This window comes from Bufo gargarizans, chromosome 9 (assembly GCF_014858855.1).
Source record: "Bufo gargarizans isolate SCDJY-AF-19 chromosome 9, ASM1485885v1, whole genome shotgun sequence".
Lineage (NCBI taxonomy): Eukaryota > Metazoa > Chordata > Amphibia > Anura > Bufonidae > Bufo > Bufo gargarizans.
In genome coordinates, this window is record NC_058088.1 from 188,141,663 (window position 1) to 188,161,520 (window position 19,858).

Below are 19,858 nucleotides of genomic sequence, written 5' to 3' on the forward strand. Positions count from 1 at the left end.
TGGATCTGTGTCATGGCAATATGATCACCCAATAGATGGACACACACCCCATACACATATATATATAGATATATACACACAGAATGTAGTGGTACTTTTTTCAGTGGGAAACTGTCCTACTTCTCACATCTTATTTCCAGTCCTCAATCCCAGCTGGTTTCTCCCCTTCTGGGGAAGTGCAATGTTACATCTTCTACCCCCTCTGGAGTCAATTGTTTTGACATCTCAAGGGGCTTGGAACTCTTTTAGAGACTGAGGGTTCCGGTGGGGTCCCAGGAAGTCTACCAGCGCCTCAGGATAACATTATCTCTTGGTCCTTCTACAATCTACATCTAGATAACTAAAGGCCACGTCCAGTATAGCTCCAGATGAGTCGGTTACGACAAGAGCTTGCCTCTTCAGGGTCAAGTGTTTCTCGGAGTGTTCCTTGTACACAGATTACACAATGGAGTCCAGTTGTTCTATCAGGAATTGGTGGATGGTCTCAAACGTGGGTCGATCTTTGATGTCTCTGCTCCAGCATTTCATCATCAGGTCGAAGATAGGACTTGGGCAGAGAGGTGTCTGAGAGAGATAGATCTAAAAAAACAGAGACAACAAATATCAACATGGAGACATCTCGGCCTAAGAGCTAATGATATTCATAGGTATAAATTATGGTGATATGGACCATGCTGGTATAACCTGGGTATCTCCTATATATAATTCTATATATACAGCTGGTATAAGTTATACATCTTCTGTATATAGTGATATGGACCATGCTGGTATAACCTGGGTATCTCCTGTATATAACTATATATGTACAGCTGGTATAAGTTATACATCTTCTTGTATATAGTGAGATGGACTATGTTGGTATAACCTGGGCATCTCCTGTATATAATTATATATGTACAGCTGGTATAAGTTATACATCTTCTTGTATATAGTGATATGGACCATGCTGGTATAACCTGGGTATCTCCTTATCTAATTATATACCTATAGCTGGTATAAGTTAAGCAGTTTGATATGGGTCATGTCATTACCTGTCGTCCTTGGTCCCTGAAGAACTCCCCAGTATTTTCGATCACCTGCTCATCTGACAGGACGCTGTACGGTTGCTCCTTACAGAGGGTGAAGATCTCCCATAAGGTGATCCCGAACGCCCACACGTCACTGGAAGTGGTGAACTTTCCCTAAGAACACAACACAGATCAGGATTCAGAATGGAGGGCTCCCTCGGAGTATAAGACCTCAGTCCTGTGTCAGTCACTTACTAATAGGATACTCTCCCAGGCCATCCACCGGATCGGCAGCACCGCGCGCCCCTGGATACGGTAATAATCTCCGCTGTATAAATTCCGGCTCATTCCGAAATCTGCTATCTTAATCGTGTGACTGTTCCCCACCAGGCAGTTTCTCGTGGCCAAATCTCTGTGTACAAAGTTCAGGGAGGCCAAGTACTTCATCCCGGCAGCGATCTGCGTGCTCATGTACAGGAGGTTGTGGAGGCTGCGGGTGGAAGACACAGGGGGGCATTTACTTATGACCTGATTGGGGCAGTAGAAGTCCAATGCAAGACCCCAGTGCTGCAATGCAGGAGGCCTAACAGCTGAGCCCCTATGGCTGTAGCCCATTCTGATTCTTGCTTTGGGGCCCCTTGTAGGACCTTGTAGTTGGGCACCTATAATGCAAATTTTAGGACAGACAGAGGCCGGACATTTACATCCATGCCCATTCCTATGGACAGGCATCGCCATATTCATAAGCCCATCAACAAGCGAGGGAGAAATGAGCAAAATGTCACAATGCCCATTTCTGCAACACAAGGCGGGAAGCAGTGCAGAGATGGGCAATAGTACATGGCATGAACCAACCAGGGGGGCCCCAGATAGGGCCCCTCCTTGCTGTACGTCTGCCCCTTGTCCCTTACCTTACAGACGGAATATTATTGGCAGTGGTGAACTGGCTGCGGATCTCCCTCTGGGACAGGAACTGGTTAAGATCTCCATTCTCCATGTATTCCGTTATCATACAGAGGGGGTCATCCCGGACGCAGACGCCCAGCAGGCGGATGATATTCGGGTGCTTGAGCCTGGAGATTATCTTTATCTCTTTCAGAAAATCATTTCTGTAAAAGAAAAAACACAACAATTGGATTTTTTTCATTCTCGAAGTGTCTTTCTTCCCGCTTCCTAATCACTACATATGCATGCTCAGCCTAGCCAATCATGCATATGTATGGGAGGATCTGGAGTGATAGCTGACAGTTATCTCATGTGTATGGTCATATCTCAGGATCTCATGGATGTTCTGCATAGTGCAGGGCCTAAGGTGAGGAGCATAACACACCAAAGAGATCATCCCTGTGTCATGCTCTGCCCCCGCAGAACCTGCATAACCCACTGTATCCTTCTGCAGTGCTCCTTTAAAGGGAACCTGTCACCCAAAAATCGCCTATTAAGCTGTTTACAGTACCTTATAGTGCTGTATAGTCGTTTCCTGATGCACTTTTTGTTAGTTTTGCAGCATGTATGCTCAGTCAGAAATCGATGTTATATTCAGCTGCTGCCCCGTGCTTCAAGTCAGGCTTGAAGTCACGGGGGCAGCGGCCTCGGCGTCTTACATGGCCCTCTCCCCGCCCCCTGCCTCTGTGACTGACAGCCGAAATCCGATTCCGGGACCGCGCTCAACGGCCGCATGCGCAGTAAAGGGCGGCAGGAGCGCGGTCCCGGCTGCCGCGCGTACTACGCGCCGTCTTACTTTCGCCGCACTGCGCATGCGCCCGACATCCTGTATCAAACGCGCCCGCGCCCGGCATCCGGGCGCGGGCGCGTTTGATACAGGATGTCGGGCGCATGCGCAGTGCGGCGAAAGTAAGACGGCGCGTAGTACGCGCGGCAGCCGGGACCGCGCTCCTGCCGCCCTTTACTGCGCATGCGGCCGTTGAGCGCGGTCCCGGAATCGGATTTCGGCTGTCAGTCACAGAGGCAGGGGGCGGGGAGAGGGCCATGTAAGACGCCGAGGCCGCTGCCCCCGTGACTTCAAGCCTGACTTGAAGCACGGGGCAGCAGCTGAATATAACATCGATTTCTGACTGAGCATACATGCTGCAAAACTAACAAAAAGTGCATCAGGAAACGACTATACAGCACTATAAGGTACTGTAAACAGCTTAATAGGCGATTTTTGGGTGACAGGTTCCCTTTAATGATGTACCTGGCGGTTTTGGTGACGTTGGCTCTCAGCATCTTCACCGCCACTAGAACTGGTTGGTTGCTGCAGTCACTTGAGGACATCTCCAGGAAGTCTTGAAGCCCTTCCACCTCACACAGATGAACCTGGAAGATGAGAGAATACAGCCCATATGTGGCATAAAGTTCATCAAGAACCACAACAACATCTTGTGACATGTGACAATCAGTTGGTTATCTCCCGATATGAACCAACGAAAACGTACATCATATCGCACATATCGGCTATAAATTATAAACGGTCTATATCTGCTTCCTGAAGCATTTCCTCCTCTGTCGTCAATCATATCTCAAAATCAAACTCCCCCTCCTCCGATGAAGCTAAACGGCAGTGTAAATGTCAATTAAATGTGAGGCAAGTATGGTATATAGCACTGATTTAGACTGCATTAGGCTCACAGACACACTATGATATATTTCTCTATTTCACCTACATTAACCTGGTTCTTCTAGTACAAGGAAGGTGTCCTGTACTCTCAGCAGCATAGGTGATTCCCCTGCAAAGGCTTCTAGGGAGAACTATACTGCAAATGCAGTTATATATATCTCTAAAAGTGATCATTAGAAGTTTGGTGAGTTTCATTGTTTTATAACTCAGGAAAACCTTCATCAGGGACACAATACACCTTAGCTGCAACAGTGCTATCTGCAGGCCAAACAATGCATTACACATTGTTGCAATGAAATAATGTATAGACTGCATTAGGATTACAGACAGAATATGATATAATTCTCTATTTTCCCTATATTACCTTGGTTCTCCTAGTACAAGGGAGGTGTCCTGTACTCTCAGCAGCATAGGCGATTCTCCTGCAAAGGCTGCTAGAGAGAACTACACTGCAAATGCAGTTATATATTTCTCAAAAAGTGATCCTTAGAAGTGTGGGGAGTTTCATTGTTTTATAACTCAAGAAAACCTTCATCAGGGACACAATACACCTTAGCTCCAACAGTGCCATCTGTCGGCCAAACAATGCATTACACATCATTACAATGAAATAGTGTATTGTTGAATTCCACATGGAGTATGTATATAAGGGGGTCCTCTACCTCTCCAAACTGTCCTTCTCCCAGTTTTTCCTTGAGCCGTAGTTGGTTGCGTGGAAACTCTCCTACGCTGATGTCCTTCTTCGTGAGTGAGTCCACAGTGAGGGCCGGCACAGCGTACATATTATTCCCGGTCACTCCCTGAAGGTTAACGATGTCAGTTTCTGCATAATGAGGGACACTGTTCTGGAAGCCTTGATGTGGGGTGGACTTGGTCAGATCAGGTTCTGCATAGTCACCACTGCACACTGCAAATAAATGTGACATCTCAATATTTAATGCTGAATCTACACAATTGTATACTTTATACCACTGATACTATTATAATAGTCATATTGTACATAGTAGCAGTATTATAGTAGTTATATTCCTGTACATAGGGGGCAGTATTATAGTAGTTATATTCCTGTACATAGGAGGCAGTATTATAGTAGTTATATTCTTGTACATAGGAGCAGTATTATAGTAGTTATATTCTTGTACATAGGAGCAGTATTATAGTAGTTATATTCTTGTACATAGGAGCAGTATTATAGTAGTTATATTCTTGTACATAGGAGGCAGTATTATAGTAGTTATATTCTTGTACATAGGAGCAGTATTATAGTAGTTATATTCTTGTACATAGGAGCAGTATTATAGTAGTTATATTCTTGTACATAGGAGCAGTATTATAGTAGTTATATTCTTGTACATAGGAGCAGTATTATAGTAGTTATATTCTTGTACATAGGGGCAGTATTATAGTAGTTATATTCTTGTACATAGGAGCAGTATTATAGTAGTTATTTTCTTGTACATAGGAGCAGTATTATAGTAGTTATATTCTTGTACATAGGAGGCAGTATTATAGTAGTTATATTCTTGTACATAGGGGCAGTATTATAGTAGTTATATACCTGTACATAGGAGGAGTATTATAGTAGTTATATTCTTATACATAGGAGGCAGTATTATAATAGTTATATTCTTGGACATAGGAGCAGTATTATAGTAGTTATATTCTTGTACATAGGGGCAGTATTATAGTAGATATATTCTTCTACATATGAGGCAGTATTATAGTAGTTATATTCTTGTACATAGGAGCAGTATTATAGTAGTTATATTCTTGTACATGGGAGCAGTATTATAGTAGTTATATTCTTGTACATAGGGGCAGTATTATAGTAGATATATTCTTCTACATATGAGGCAGTATTATAGTAGTTATATTCTTGTATATAGGAGCAGTATTATAGTAGTTATATTCTTGTACATAGGAGCAGTATTATAGTAGTTATATTCTTGTACATAGGGGGCAGTATTATAGTAGTTATATTCTTGTACATAGGGGCAGTATTATAGTAGTTATATTCTTGTACATAGGAGCAGTATTATAGTAGTTACAGTCATGTGAAAAAATTAGGACACCCTTTGAAAGCATGTGGTTTTTTGTAACATTTTTAATAAAAGGTTATTTCATCTCCGTTTCAACAATACAGAGAGATTAAAGTAATCCGACTAAACAAAGAAAACTGAAGAAAAGTCTTTTCAAGATCTTCTGTAAATGTCATTCTACAAAAATGCCTATTCTAACTGAGGAAAAAGATAGGACACCCTTGCCCCTAATAGCGAGTGTTACCTCCTTTGGCTGAAATAACTGCAGTGAGACGGTTCTTGTAGCCATCTACCAGTCTTCGACATCGGTCTGAGGAAATTTTACCCCACTCCTCAATGCAGAACTTTTTCAGCTGTGAGATGTTTGAGGGGTTTCTTGCACGTACAGCCCTTTTCAAGTCACCCCACAGCATCTCAATGGGATTCAAATCTGGACTTTGACTTGGCCATTCCAGGACTCTCCATTTCTTCTTTTTCAGCCAATCTTTGGTTGATTTACTAGTATGTTTTGGGTCATTGTCATGTTGCATGGTCCAGTTCCGCTTCAGCTTTAATTTTCTAACTGATGGTCTCACATGTTCTTCAAGCACCTTCTGATACACAGTAGAATTCATCGTGGATTCTATGATGGTGAGCTGACCAGGTCCTGCTGCAGCAAAGCAGCCCCAAACCATGACACTTCCACCTCCATGCTTCACAGTTGGTATGAGGTTCTTTTCTTGGAATGCTGTGTTTGGTTTACGCCAAACATGTCCTCTGCTGTTGTGTCCAAATAATTCAATTTTGGACTCATCTGTCCAAAGAACATTATTCCAGAAGTCCTGGTCTTTGTCAACTTTATCTTTGGCAAATGTCAGTCTGGCCTCGATGTTTCTCTTGGAAAGCAAAGGTTTCCTCCTTGCACACCTCCCATGCAAGTTAAACTTGTACAGTCTCTTTCTGATTGTAGAGGCATGTACTTCTACATCAACAGTAGCCAGAGCCTGCTGTAGTTCTCGAGATGACACTTTAGGGTTTTTGGAGACCTCTTTTAGCATCTTGCGGTCTGCTCTTGGGGTGAACTTGCTGGGGCGACCAGTCCTGGGCATGTTGGCAGTTGTTTTGAAAGCCCTCCACTTGTAGACTATCTTCCGGACAGTGGAATGGCTGATTTCAAAATCTTTTGAGATCTTTTTAAATCCCTTCCCAGACTCATAGGCTGCTACAATCTTTTTTCTGAAGTCCTCTGACAGCTCTTTTGCTCTCACCATGGTGCTCACTCTCACTTCAACAGTCAGGAGCACACCAAACTAAATGTCTGAGGTTTAAATAGGGCAAGCCTCATTCAACATGCAGAGTAACGATCTACTAATTATGTGCACCTGGTGTGATATACCTGTGTGAGATCTGAGCCAATTTAAGAGGGAATACATGTGAGGGTGTCCTATCTTTTTCCTCAGTTAGAATAGGCATTTTTGTAGAATGACATTTACAGAAGATCTTGAAAAGACTTTTCTTCAGTTTTCTTTGTTTAGTCGGATTACTTTAATCTCTCTGTATTGTTGAAACGGAGATGAAATAACCTTTTATTAAAAATGTTACAAAAAACCACATGCTTTCAAAGGGTGTCCTAATTTTTTCACATGACTGTATATTCTTGTACATAGGGGCAGTATTATAGTAGTTATATTCTTGTATATAGGAGCAGTATTATAGTAGTTATATTCTTGTACATAGGAGCAGTATTATAGTAGTTATATTCATGGACAGTATTATAGTAGTTATATTCTGGTAGATAGGGGCAGTATTATAATAGTTACAGTACTGTACATAGAGGCAGTATTAGAGTTGTAGTTGGTACAGTCCTTTCCATCATTCTTTTGTTTTTAAATAAACCACCATTGGTGTCCTGAAGATATATTCTACAGGAGGGAATCTCATGTTGTATATTACGCACCTGAATCCTCGGCACTCTGGGACAGTTCAGGTAGTTTGCGTAGTGGTTTGGTTGGCTGTTGATAGTCAAGATCAAGAGGAAAGATTCTCTCATAAGTGGGGTTGGACTGATGGATCTGTGTCTGGTTGTTGCCAATAGTATAACTGTAGAAGGACAATCGTACAGTGGCGTCTTCTTCCAAGATTCGACGTGGAGCCTAAAAAGTATGAACAGTATCATGTTATAATTAGAAAGAAATTCAGGAGCTCAAGGATCTTCTGATACTACTGCAGACCCCAAGGACTTTACCTTCTCTAGTCTCTTTTGTATATATTGTTTCCACAGGATTAGGACTATGATAATGAGCAGTAGAAGGATTATGGCCACCAAACAGCCAATCAGAACAGAGGTTTTTGGCTCATTCGGTTTGTCCAGTGGTCTGCTGATGGTGAATGGGAAAGTAGTTTCTGGAAAAGGAAATGGACAGTTTGTGGTTAGTGGTGGTCATAGTCTGGTAGGTGGACTTTCCTAGGTCAAATTGCCTTGGTCAAATGCCTAGAATGTTAGTGTTGGTCATTCGCATTTATAAGTGGGCATGTTAACGTAATGTTGACGTCTTAATTAGATTACTGAAGGTTGGCCATGACGGAGGTTTGTGTTGATGGCTGAACAGCTGGTGGTTGGCATTGATAGAGGTTTGTGCTCATGGTTGGACAAGTTATTATTGGTCATGATGGAGGTTTATACTCATGGTTGTGCAACTAGTGGTTGGCCATGATAAAGGTTTGTGTTATGTTTGGACAAGTTGTAGCTGGCCATGATAGAGGTTTGTGCTCTTGGTTGGGTAAGTGGTAATTGGTCACAATGGAGGTTTTTGCTCATGGTTGGCCATGTTGGAGGTTTGTGTTAAAGGATGAACAACTGGTGGTTGGCTATGATAGAGGTTTGTGCTCATGACTGGATAACTGGTGGTTAGCTGTGGTAGAGGTTGGACAAGTGGCTGTTGGTTATGATGGAGATTTGTGTTCAGGGTTGGACAAGTGGTGGTTGGCCATGAGAAAGGTTTGTTCTTATGGTTGAAAAAGTGATGGTTGGTCATGATAGAGGTTTGTGCTCATGATTATATAAGTCGTGGTTGACCATGAGAGAGGGTTGTTCTCATGGTTGGAAGAGTGGTGGCCATTGGCCATGAAGATTTGTGTTCATAGTTGGACATGTGGTCGTTGGCATACATAGGTAGGCAGGTAGAGTGCTTGAGTTCAGAGTTTCTAGACAGAAAGTTTTCAGCGCACATAGTAAGCTAGCAATGAGTACGCAATGGAGGACAGTAAAGGTGGGAGCGGGTGCTAGAAAATTGTGGAGGTCATAATATGTGCTCAGTTATCAAGTACATATCACCCACCAGAGTTCCTCTCAGTAGCGTTCAGCATAGGGATCTCAGTGGTAGCAGCCTTGACAGTAGTTGGAGGAAGCGTAACAATGGCAGGCACTTCAAAATGCATGTCTGATGGGGAGAAGAATACGACAAGAATTAACATGTGAAATGTGAGCTCTTATACAAGAAGACATTTCATGACTATGTCCCCAAGACAACACTTCCTGCCCCTGTTCTCTGGCGGCTCAGTGCTATCATAGAAACACTGGTCCTCATGGCAACCAATCAGAATCCAGCTTTCATTTTTTCCAATGGACAGAGAAATAAAACGAGAAGAGGGCTGACTAGTTGTGAGGCCCAATATCTCTATGATAAGACTGTGCTGCTGGGAGAGAAGAGGGGTCGGAACACACTGCTGCATGGACACGTATGAAGAGATTTAAGTATAGTGATGAGGAAGTTTTCAAATGTAGCAGAGCTAAGTTTGGTCTTAACTTTTAGCTCTGCTACATCTGTATATCAGCACAGCTGCTCTCAAAAAGACACAAGACACAGAACATGAAATGTCTCACTTGACTGGAAGGAGATTTCACTGAACATCATCCACGTGTCCGCAAAGTAGAACTTGCAGAGGATAAAGCTCCCGACTCTCTGTTGTAAAGGGATCATGACAAATCTAGAACTGGGGTTCTTGTCATCTAGAACAGTCACCACCCCCACTGAGTCCGGCTCCCAGTCAGACTGTTGTCGAGATTTAAAGAAGCACTCGGCCCTCTGGAAAATCTTCACCCCCTTGGTGAACATATTATTACAGTGGACCTGGAAAAGCAAGAGAAAACATACTGGTTCAGGAATGGAATACCAGAAGTGCAGTGAAGACTGACACTTACAGTTCCATGTTTTAACCTTTGTGTGCCATGGCTACCTGCTCTATAGTAAATCACCATGGCTTTTCCTCCCTACGTCCCTGCACTGCACTGTGCAAAGGAAATCTTACTTCAGAAACACAGTCTGCAGAAATTAGGATAACCATAAGAGATAGTTTACAACTATGAGAGTGACCTGAGGAGACAGAGTACAGTACTGAGAATGACCACGGCATACAGTGTACAGTACTAAGATTGACTGAAGGAGGTGGTATAATGTAATGTGCATGACCTGAGGAGTAAGTTTACAGCAATACGAATAACTTCAAGAGACAGTTTACAGCATGCTCATGCTCTCAGTAGAGGGTTTACAGTATGAGAATGACCTTAGGAGACAGTTTACATTATAAGATTGACCTGAGAAGTTCACAGTACTGCAGATTATTTCTTAAAACAGTTTCCAGCATGAGAATGAGTTTGGGAGACCTAGTTTAAAGTAATGAGAATGATCTGACATGGCAGTGTATGGCAGTCGGAAAGACCCACAAGAGACACTTCACTCTAAAATATAATAACCCTAACAAAATTTGTATAGATCAATTTTATTACTATTAAAGACAAACATATTGTCCACACATGTCCAAGCGCACACCAGACCGTCAAGGTGATTAGGCCAGAGTGTATGTGAAAAATAGCCCTAAGCTGCAATTCCTAAGACTAGGCCCTAAGCCCAGGGGCGGCTCCTGATGGTGGAGACCCCCTGTCCTCGAGCCTAACTGTACACTCCTGATGTACCCTATTAGATAAGGTTATTAAAGGCCTTGATTATATATGGTGGGCTGGTGTAGGCATGGACAAGGAGGATCAGTAACGAACAATGCACAGTGTATACAGCCCTGTTGATACAATTGACCAGCAGGTACACGGTGCAGTAAACTACAATCGTTTGGACCCTGGGAGGGCAAGTACATCTACTGCACCTGAGGGATTCACCACCAACATGGACTTTAACTAGTGGATGGCCATATCCTGAGGGGCCGGGCTACGTTATCCAATCTACATCATAAGTGTATCGTCACGCTGGTTTTGAGTTAACCCTTGGACACTAGTAATAAGACTGAGAGTACCAGTATATTGAAGACTGCGGTTCGTACCTTCTGGTATCAATCCTGGCCACCAGTGTGCTCTATAATTTGCCTTGACTTAACATCCATCTTTGTTTGTTCGCTGTGACATGCACATACTTGATAGATCAAGACGTCTGGTATTGTTCTCTTCCCTCTAAGACCTCCCAGGAATATCACTTGGTCTAATCTTTTAACCTTGTATGTCTTTGTTTGACACCACCTGCCAGACGGATATATCATGGATACGCCAACACTGTTTGGGCCTCCTTCCGTCTGACATGGTTTTCCCTTTTTTTCTTTATCTATTTACCTTATTCTTATCCACCCCCTGATGATCCCACACCGTGGGGGAAACGCGTTGGGGTTATACACAGATCAGGTCTGTGATATTACTTACTATCCCTCTCTTTCTTGGTGTCTTTAGATTTATTTAATTGTAGTTTACTGCACCGTGTACCTGCTGGTCAATTGTATCAACAGGGCTGTATACACTGTGCATTGTTCGTTACTGATCCTCCTTGTCCACGCCTACACCAGCCCACCATATATAATCAAGGCCTTTAATAACCTTATCTAATAGGGTACATCAGGAGTGTACAGTTAGGCTCGAGGACAGGGGGTCTCCACCATCAGGAGCCGCCCCTGGGCTTAGGGCCTAGTCTTAGGAATTGCAGTTTAGGGCTATTTTTCACATACACTCTGGCCTAATCACCTTGACGGTCTGGTGTGCGCTTGGACATGTGTGGACAATATGTTTGTCTTTAATAGTAATAAAATTGATCTATACAAATTTTGTTAGGGTTATTATTATGTAGCTGGATCACAATAATTTTGAATACTTAACCCCCTATATTTATATATCCTAACCTGCTGGATGTTTACTTCACTCTAATATGACTGACAAGAGGAGACAGTCTACAGTAGTAAGGCAATGTACAACTATGCAAATGACCTTAGAAGAAGATTTCAATTTTTACAATAACCTCATATGATAGTTTACAGCAAGAAAGTTACCCAAGTTTGAAGTAATAAGAGGAACATAAAGAGACAGTTCACTGTAGTAAGAATGAGAATAACCTCTCATTCTGAGAATGACCCAAGGAGACTGTTTATACAGTATTGAGAATGACTTGAGAAGACAGGTTATACAATAGTAAGAAGAGACAGTTTACAGAAATAAGAATGACCTGAGGAGACAGTTTCTACACTAGTGAGAATGACCTGTCAAGATAGTTTACAGTAGTGAGAATGACCTCAAGAGACTGGTTATGTTGATAAGAATGTCCCCCCTGGTTATTCTCATGATAGCAATGTACCAGTTAGTAGCAGCACATACATGAAAGTGTCTCATTTACCTTCATAAATGTAAAGTTTCTGGGTCCATCAAACTGGAACTCTATCTCCACATAACCGTCGCGTGTGCTTTCATTTTTCCAGCCGACGTAATCGTAACCAGGCCAAACACGATACTGGTGGCTCTGAGTAAAGTCGTCCAATCCAAGCACTCCATCTGTCAGTTGACCCAAACCATCAAACAGCCTCCTGTAGGTAGAGGCCAGAATTATATGAATGCAGGATAGTCTACATATCAGTGCACATGGGTGGCGGGAGAAGAAGATGCAGAGGAGTTGGCCTTGCGGTTTGCCCGGCGGTGGTTTCGCTGCGAACTTTGCTCGTTTGCGTTTCGCTGAACATGCAAACATATGGCAATATTCGCACGCGCCATATTTTTTTGCATAGCACCAAACTTTGACCCATGACACATCCATCAGGTGGGACAGGACAGCCAATTGAGAAGTTTCAGCACATGGACTCACCTCCAACCCTATAACAGAACCCGATCTGGCAGCCATTTTACATTATGTGTTTTTGGAGCAGGGACAGTTAGGGACACCAAACACTAGCTAATAGGGCCACAAAAGTCCTTTTAAGGACTGGTATAGGTGTGAAATACAGAGGGGTGTGATATTGTGCAGCAGTTGTGTGCGGTTCTGCTGCAATACCACTAGATAAAGGGACAAACGCTATTGGAGTAACTAATTGCAACAGGTGTGATATATCTGTTGCCCCCAAAAAACAGCTTGAGGGCTGAGATATACCTTCTTCCACAAAATCCTGATTGAGGGGTGCTATATACCTGTTTCTGCCAAATACTCATTGAGGGGTGCCATATACCTTCTTCCACAAAATACTGATTGAGGGCTGCGATACACCTGCTTCCACCAAATACTGATTGAGGGGTGCCATATGCCTCTTTTCGCCAAATACTGATTGAGGGGTGCTATATACCTTCTTCCACAAAATCCTGATTGAAGGGTGCTATATACATGTTTACGCCAAACACTGATTGAGGGGTGCCATATACCTGTTTCCGCCAAATACTGATTGAGGGGTGCCATATACCTTCTTCCACAAAATACTGATTGAGGGGTGCCATATATCTTCTTCCACAAAATACTGATTGAGGGGTGCTATTGCTATATACCTTCTTCCACAAAATACTGATTGAGGGGTGCCATATGCCTGTTTCTGCCAAAAACTGATTGAGGGGTGCTATATACCTTCTTCCACAAAATTCTGATTGAAGGGTGCTATATACCTGTTTCCGCCAAATACTGATTGAGGGGTGCTATATACCTGTTTCCACCAAATACTGATTGAGGGGTGCCATATACCTGTTGCCGCCAAATACTGATTGAGGGGTGCTATATACCTTCTTCCACAAAATCTTGATTGAGGGGTGCTATATAGCTGTTTCCACCAAATCCTGATTGAGGGGTGCCATATACCTGCCATATACCTTCTTCCACAAAATACTGATTGAGGGGTGCTATTGCTATATACCTTCTTCCACAAAATACTGATTGAGGGCTGCGATACACTTGTTTCCACAAAATACTGATTGAGGGCTGCGATACACCTGTTTCCACAAAATACTGATTGAGGGGTGCATTATGCCTGTTACTGCCAAATACTGATTGAGGGGTACTATATACCTTCTTCCACAAAAACCATGATTGAAGGGTGCTATATACCTGTTTCCGCCAAATACTGATTGAGGGGTGCATTATGCCTGTTACTGCCAAATACTGATTGAGGGGTACTATATACCTTCTTCCACAAAAACCATGATTGAAGGGTGCTATATACCTGTTTCCGCCAAATACTGATTGAGGGGTGCCATATACCTGTTTCCGCCAAATACTGATTGAGGGGTGCTATATACCTGTTTCTGCCAAATACTGATTGAGGGGTGCCATATACCTGTTTCTGCCAAATACTGATTGAGGGGTGCCATATACCTGTTTCCGCCAAATACTGATTGAGGGGTGCTATATACCTTCTTCCACAAAACCCTGATTGAGGGATGCTATATAGCTGTTTCCGCCAAATACTGATTAGGGGGTGCCATATACCTGTTTCTGCCAAATACTGATTGAGGGGTGCCATATACCTTCTTCCACAAAATACTGATTGAGGGGTGCCATATATCTTCTTCCACAAAATACTGATTGAGGGGTGCTATTGCTATATACCTTCTTCCACAAAATCCTGATTGAGGGGTGCCATATACCTTCTTCCACAAAATCCTGATTGAGGGGTGCTATATACCTGCTTCTGCCAAATACTGATTGAGGGGTGCCATATACCTGTTTCTGCCAAATACTGATTGAGGGGTGCCATATACCTGTTTCCGCCAAATACTGATTGAGGGGTGCTATATACTTTCTTCCACAAAATCCTGATTGAGGGATGCTATATAGCTGTTTCCGCTAAATACTGATTGGGGGTGCTATATACCTGTTTCTGCCAAATACTGATTGAGGGGTGCCATATACCTTCTTCCACAAAATACTGATTGAGGGGTGCCATATGCCTGTTTCTGCCAAATACTGATTGAGGGGTGCTATGTACCTTCTTCCACAAAATTCTGATTGAAGGGTGCTATATACCTGTTTCCGCCAAATACTGATTGAGGGGTGCTATATACCTGTTCCCATTAAATACTGATTGAGGGGTGCCATATACCTGTTTCCGCCAAATACTGATTGAGGGGTGCTATATAGCTGTTTCCGCTAAATACTGATTGGGGGTGCTATATACCTGTTTCTGCCAAATACTGATTGAGGGGTGCCATATACCTTCTTCCACAAAATACTGATTGAGGGGTGCCATATGCCTGTTTCTGCCAAATACTGATTGAGGGGTGCTATGTACCTTCTTCCACAAAATTCTGATTGAAGGGTGCTATATACCTGTTTCCGCCAAATACTGATTGAGGGGTGCCATATACCTGTTTCCGCCAAATACTGATTGAGGGGTGCTATTGCTATATACCTTCTTCCATGAAATACTGATTGAGGGCTACGATATACCTGCTTCCACTAAATACTGATTGAGTGGTGCTTTATACCTGTTTCCACCAAATAATGATTGAGGGGTGCCATATGCCTGTTTCTGCCAAATACTGATTGAGGGGTGCTATATACCTTCTTCCACAAAATCCTGATTGAGGGGTGCAATATAGCTGTTTCCACCAAATCCTGATTGAGGGGTGCAATATAGCTGTTTCCACCAAATCCTGATTGAGGGGTGCCATATACCTTCTTCCACAAAATCCTAATTGAGGGGTGCTATATACCTGTTTCTGCCAAAGAGGAATTATTTTACCATCCATTCCCAGACCCTACCGATGCGCAGCCATTCTTGGCATCGGATGAGAAAGAGGAGGTAGCAACGGCTGCCACCCAGCGGTCTGACGACAGTACCTAGATCAGCTCAAGGAGGGTGGTCCCCACTGTTTCTGCCTACTCGGAGATCTCTAATGTCAGTAGTGGTGAAGGTGACTATGATGACTTGTCGATGGAAGTCAAGTGGGTGCCCACAAGAGAGAAAGAGGAGGGGAGTTTAGAGGGAGAGACGGAGCAGCAGAGAGGGAGGAGAAGGAGGAGAAGCAGGCAGAACTCGCAGTGGACAGGAGGCAAAAAGCAGACTGCTAATGTATCTGGAGCGAGCCATCCACCAGGCACGGTCACATCTTGCGCTCCCAGGACGCTGATTAAAATACATATTTTTTGTGTGAATTTTTGCCAATGATCCCCCTCTGTTATGTCACGGTCCATGTTGTGGGACTATTTGTGCACTTCTAGTAAGTGTTTGATGGCTGCAAATATGACCTGAAGGTTTTTCAGGTTCGCCTGCCATTAAAGTGAATCTGGCCCGCCGCAAACACGCAGTTCGCGAATCGTCCCGGCCGATGTTTGTCCATCACTACCCACAATATTGTTCTTTGTATCCTTACTTTTTCTTTTTTCTTTCTGTTTACGTTATACTTTTGCTTTCTTTTTAGTCTTTCTTTTGTTCCTTTTTTCCCTCTTTACTTTTTCTTCCTCTTTCTTTCTTTCTTTCTTTTTTGCTTTCTTTAAGTTTTTATATACCTTTTTAGCTTTTCTTTTGTTCCATTTTTTCTTTCTTTAATGCTTTCTTTTTCTTCTTTCTCTTTCTTTAACTTTTTTTCCTCTCTTTACTTCTCTTTCTATCTTTCATTTAACTTTTTTTCTTTTGTGCTTTTCTTTTTAGTCTTTCTTTTGTTCCATATTTCTTTCTTTTTGTTTTTGTTTTTATTTTTCTTTCTCTTTCTTTCTTTTTTTCTTTTCTTTATGTTTAGCTTTTTCTTTCTCTGTCCTTTTGCTTTTTCTTTCTCTTTACTTTTACTTTTTTTTCTTTTTCCTTTTTCTTTCTCTTTCTTTATTTGTTGGTTTCTTTTTTGCTCTTCCTTTCTCTTTTTTTATATTTTAATTTATTTATTTTTTCATTTAGATTATTGTTTCTTCCCATTTTTTTCTCTGTCTGTCTCTTAATTATTTTCTTTAATTTCTCCTTTTGTTTGTTTTGTTCCTTTCCTGATCTTTCTTTTCAACCACCTAATAGAAATGTGCTGAGAACCCCCAAAAACATTTACCTAGAGGTGCGTGACTGATATACTAAAGTAAGATACCTCTTCTCTAGGTAGCCGTCATAGGTGGAGTCATTCAGGTATGCGACGGGATGTCCGGGAGCCATAAAGGTCTCTCCTTCTGGAATGCTGTAGGATTTCAGACCATCTGGGACACAGATAATACAGGTCACTAAGGCTTCCCAACATGTTGTAAAACTACAACTCCCAATATGCACTACTGGAATAGAGGATCGGGTCATCAATGTTCTTACCTAGCCATGCACAGCCGTACAGCTCCACTCTCATACACACCGTCATGGGGACCTTAGTGACGGGGATGACTCGGATATGACTTGCAATAATTGGAGGTCTCAGGTCGGTCAGGACCACGTCAAACTCGTCTATATTGCCTTTAATAACCTAAATATATAAAAATCAGAAACAGTATGATCAGTCATTGAGCAAATATCTATCTATATCATATCTACCTATTTCTATCTACACTATCGACCCATCCATCTAGCTTTCCTAGCCACCATTATTGTAGTATGGATTTAGTTGCTTTTATCAGTTTTTGTCTCTCCAGTCAATATGGAAAAGGGACAGGACCATGTGTGCAGTTAATCCACTCATCTGGTTCCTCGTGAATATGCAAGGTCAGCGTTCGGGTATTTGTCAGGCTGGGTATTATCAGAAGTTATGTCAAGGATAGGCGGCCAGTCACTCACCATTTCACCAGGCTGACGACGACTCAGGGCCAGTCTGCGGTTATACAGCCCCCATAGATGTCGCAGTTTGGGAGACATTATGTTGAATGAAGGGCTGCAAATTGTTTCTATTTTTTGTTGTTGACTTACGTGGTAGAGCAACTGACCGCGTCCTGGATTTCTCAGGGCAGGATGCGGTGTACCCACGGGAAGAAGACATCATGTCTGCACCGCTACTCCGGAAACCACATAGATGTCATGGATCTTGCTCAACTGGTAGGTCAAGCTTGACCTGCTTGTCCTGAGACAACCAATATGGCCACCACTGGGGGATAAACCTAGTTTTTTCTAGATAGGGAAGTATCGATCCCCAATAAATCACTTTGTTCTCCATTCATTTTCAAAGCAAAAGTAAGATAATACATCCAGGATACAAAATGTCGAATAACCCATATGTGGTAGAGGGTTTCCTATAGATTACTTACCTGTTGCCCTTGGTGGTCCTTCCATGAAAGCCACCGCTCTCCGTTGCGGCTGTAGTCCACCCGGTAAGATCTGGCGAACTCCTTCCCCGTAGCTCGGGCATGACGACCTTGAGTTCCAATCAAGGTGATGAAGAAGAGTTTGTGTAGATGTATCTGTAAGTACTGCACGTCCTCAGGCTGCAGGAGCCCCGCCGGGCACCAGGCTCCGTCACCTTCTTCTCTTTGTAGTCTGGGAGAAGAGGTACAGAATATCACGACCACGTGCCTTTAAATCAACCATAGATCTGTGCATCCCGTTTATAATTTGCTACCCCCCCCCCCCTTCCACCAGCGAGGTCCTAACCTTGACAACCAGGGTGGATGCAGTGACCACTGACTACTAACATGGGTGTATATGGAAGATTATGTACAGTAAACAGTGCAGGGCACAGAAGGTCCTAACCACCCCCACCCAAAATCACTGACTCTATCTGTACCCCGGCACGGACTGATCCAGAGTATGCAGGAAAACAGAGAACTTTCAGAGCAGTGACATCATGCAGCCCCTTCCAAGGATTCACCGTTACATCATTGCTGGCAGCGCAGTCAGCATTGGCATGGTTAACCAGAATTAAAGGGAACCCCTCGCCAGGATTCCTAGAAAAAATGCCCTGTCAGAGAGCACTGAGCACTAGAGTGCTTTATACTGTATAGAGAGTGCTCCTGAGAGAATATAGAGTGCTATAGACAGAATGTAGAGTGCTAGAGACAGAGTATAGCGTGACACATGTAGAAACAGAATGCTGCATAGAGTATACAGAGTGCTTCTGAAAGATGATAGAGTGCTAGAGACAGACTATAGAGTGCTAGAGACAGACTATAGAGTGCTAGAGACAGACTATAGAGTGCTAGAGACAGAATATAGAGTGCTAGAGACAGACTATAGAGTGCTAGAGACAGACTATAGAGTGCTAGAGACAGACTATAGAGTGCTAGAGACAGACTATAGAGTGCTAGAGACAGACTATAGAGTGCTAGAGACAGAATATAGCGTGACACATGTAGAAACAGAATGCTGCATAGAGTATACAGAGTGCTTCTGAAAGATGATAGAGTGCTAGAGACAGACTATAGAGTGCTAGGGACAGACTATAGAGTGCTAGGGACAGACTATAGAGTGCTAGAGACAGAATATAGAGTGCTAGAGACAGACTATAGAGTGCTAGAGACAGACTATAGAGTGCTAGAGACAGACTATAGAGTGCTAGAGACAGACTATAGAGTGCTAGAGACAGACTATAGAGTGCTACAGACAGACGATAGAGTGCTAGAGACAGACTATAGAGTGCTAGAGACAGACTATAGAGTGCTAGAGACAGACTATAGAGTGCTAGAGACAGAATATAGCGTGACACATGTAGAAACAGAATGCTGCATAGAGTATACAGAGTGCTTCTGAAAGATGATAGAGTGCTAGAGACAGACTATAGAGTGCTAGGGACAGACTATAGAGTGCTAGGGACAGACTATAGAGTGCTAGAGACAGAATATAGAGTGCTAGAGACAGACTATAGAGTGCTAGAGACAGACTATAGAGTGCTAGAGACAGAATATAGCGTGACACATATAGAAACAGAATGCTGCATAGAGTATACAGAGTGCTTCTGAAAGATGATAGAGTGCTAGAGACAGACTATAGAGTGCTAGAGACAGACTATAGAGTGCTAGAGACAGACTATAGAGTGCTAGAGACAGAATATAGAGTGCTAGAGACAGACTATAGAGTGCTAGAGACAGACT

The 19,858-nt window shown here is 42.9% G+C and overlaps 1 protein-coding gene across 1 annotated transcript in view; it reads right to left on the minus strand.

Annotated features, from left to right (window-relative positions):
- Positions 1-243: 243 nt before the first annotated feature.
- The window catches only part of LOC122946146 (discoidin domain-containing receptor 2-like), a 41,183-nt gene continuing 21,568 nt past the window's right edge, over positions 244-19,858 (minus strand). Inside the window, exons 4-17 of the mRNA XM_044305547.1 lie at positions 18,080-18,308; positions 17,160-17,307; positions 16,948-17,053; positions 12,305-12,491; positions 9,529-9,775; positions 8,984-9,085; positions 7,891-8,048; positions 7,603-7,798; positions 4,290-4,534; positions 3,205-3,326; positions 1,919-2,116; positions 1,263-1,497; positions 1,032-1,181; positions 244-579 (exon numbers count right to left, since the gene is read on the minus strand). Coding sequence (XP_044161482.1) covers positions 439-579; positions 1,032-1,181; positions 1,263-1,497; positions 1,919-2,116; positions 3,205-3,326; positions 4,290-4,534; positions 7,603-7,798; positions 7,891-8,048; positions 8,984-9,085; positions 9,529-9,775; positions 12,305-12,491; positions 16,948-17,053; positions 17,160-17,307; positions 18,080-18,308 — 2,464 coding nt within the window. The 3' untranslated portion in view covers positions 244-438. The remainder of the gene's footprint in view (positions 580-1,031; positions 1,182-1,262; positions 1,498-1,918; positions 2,117-3,204; positions 3,327-4,289; positions 4,535-7,602; positions 7,799-7,890; positions 8,049-8,983; positions 9,086-9,528; positions 9,776-12,304; positions 12,492-16,947; positions 17,054-17,159; positions 17,308-18,079; positions 18,309-19,858) is intronic.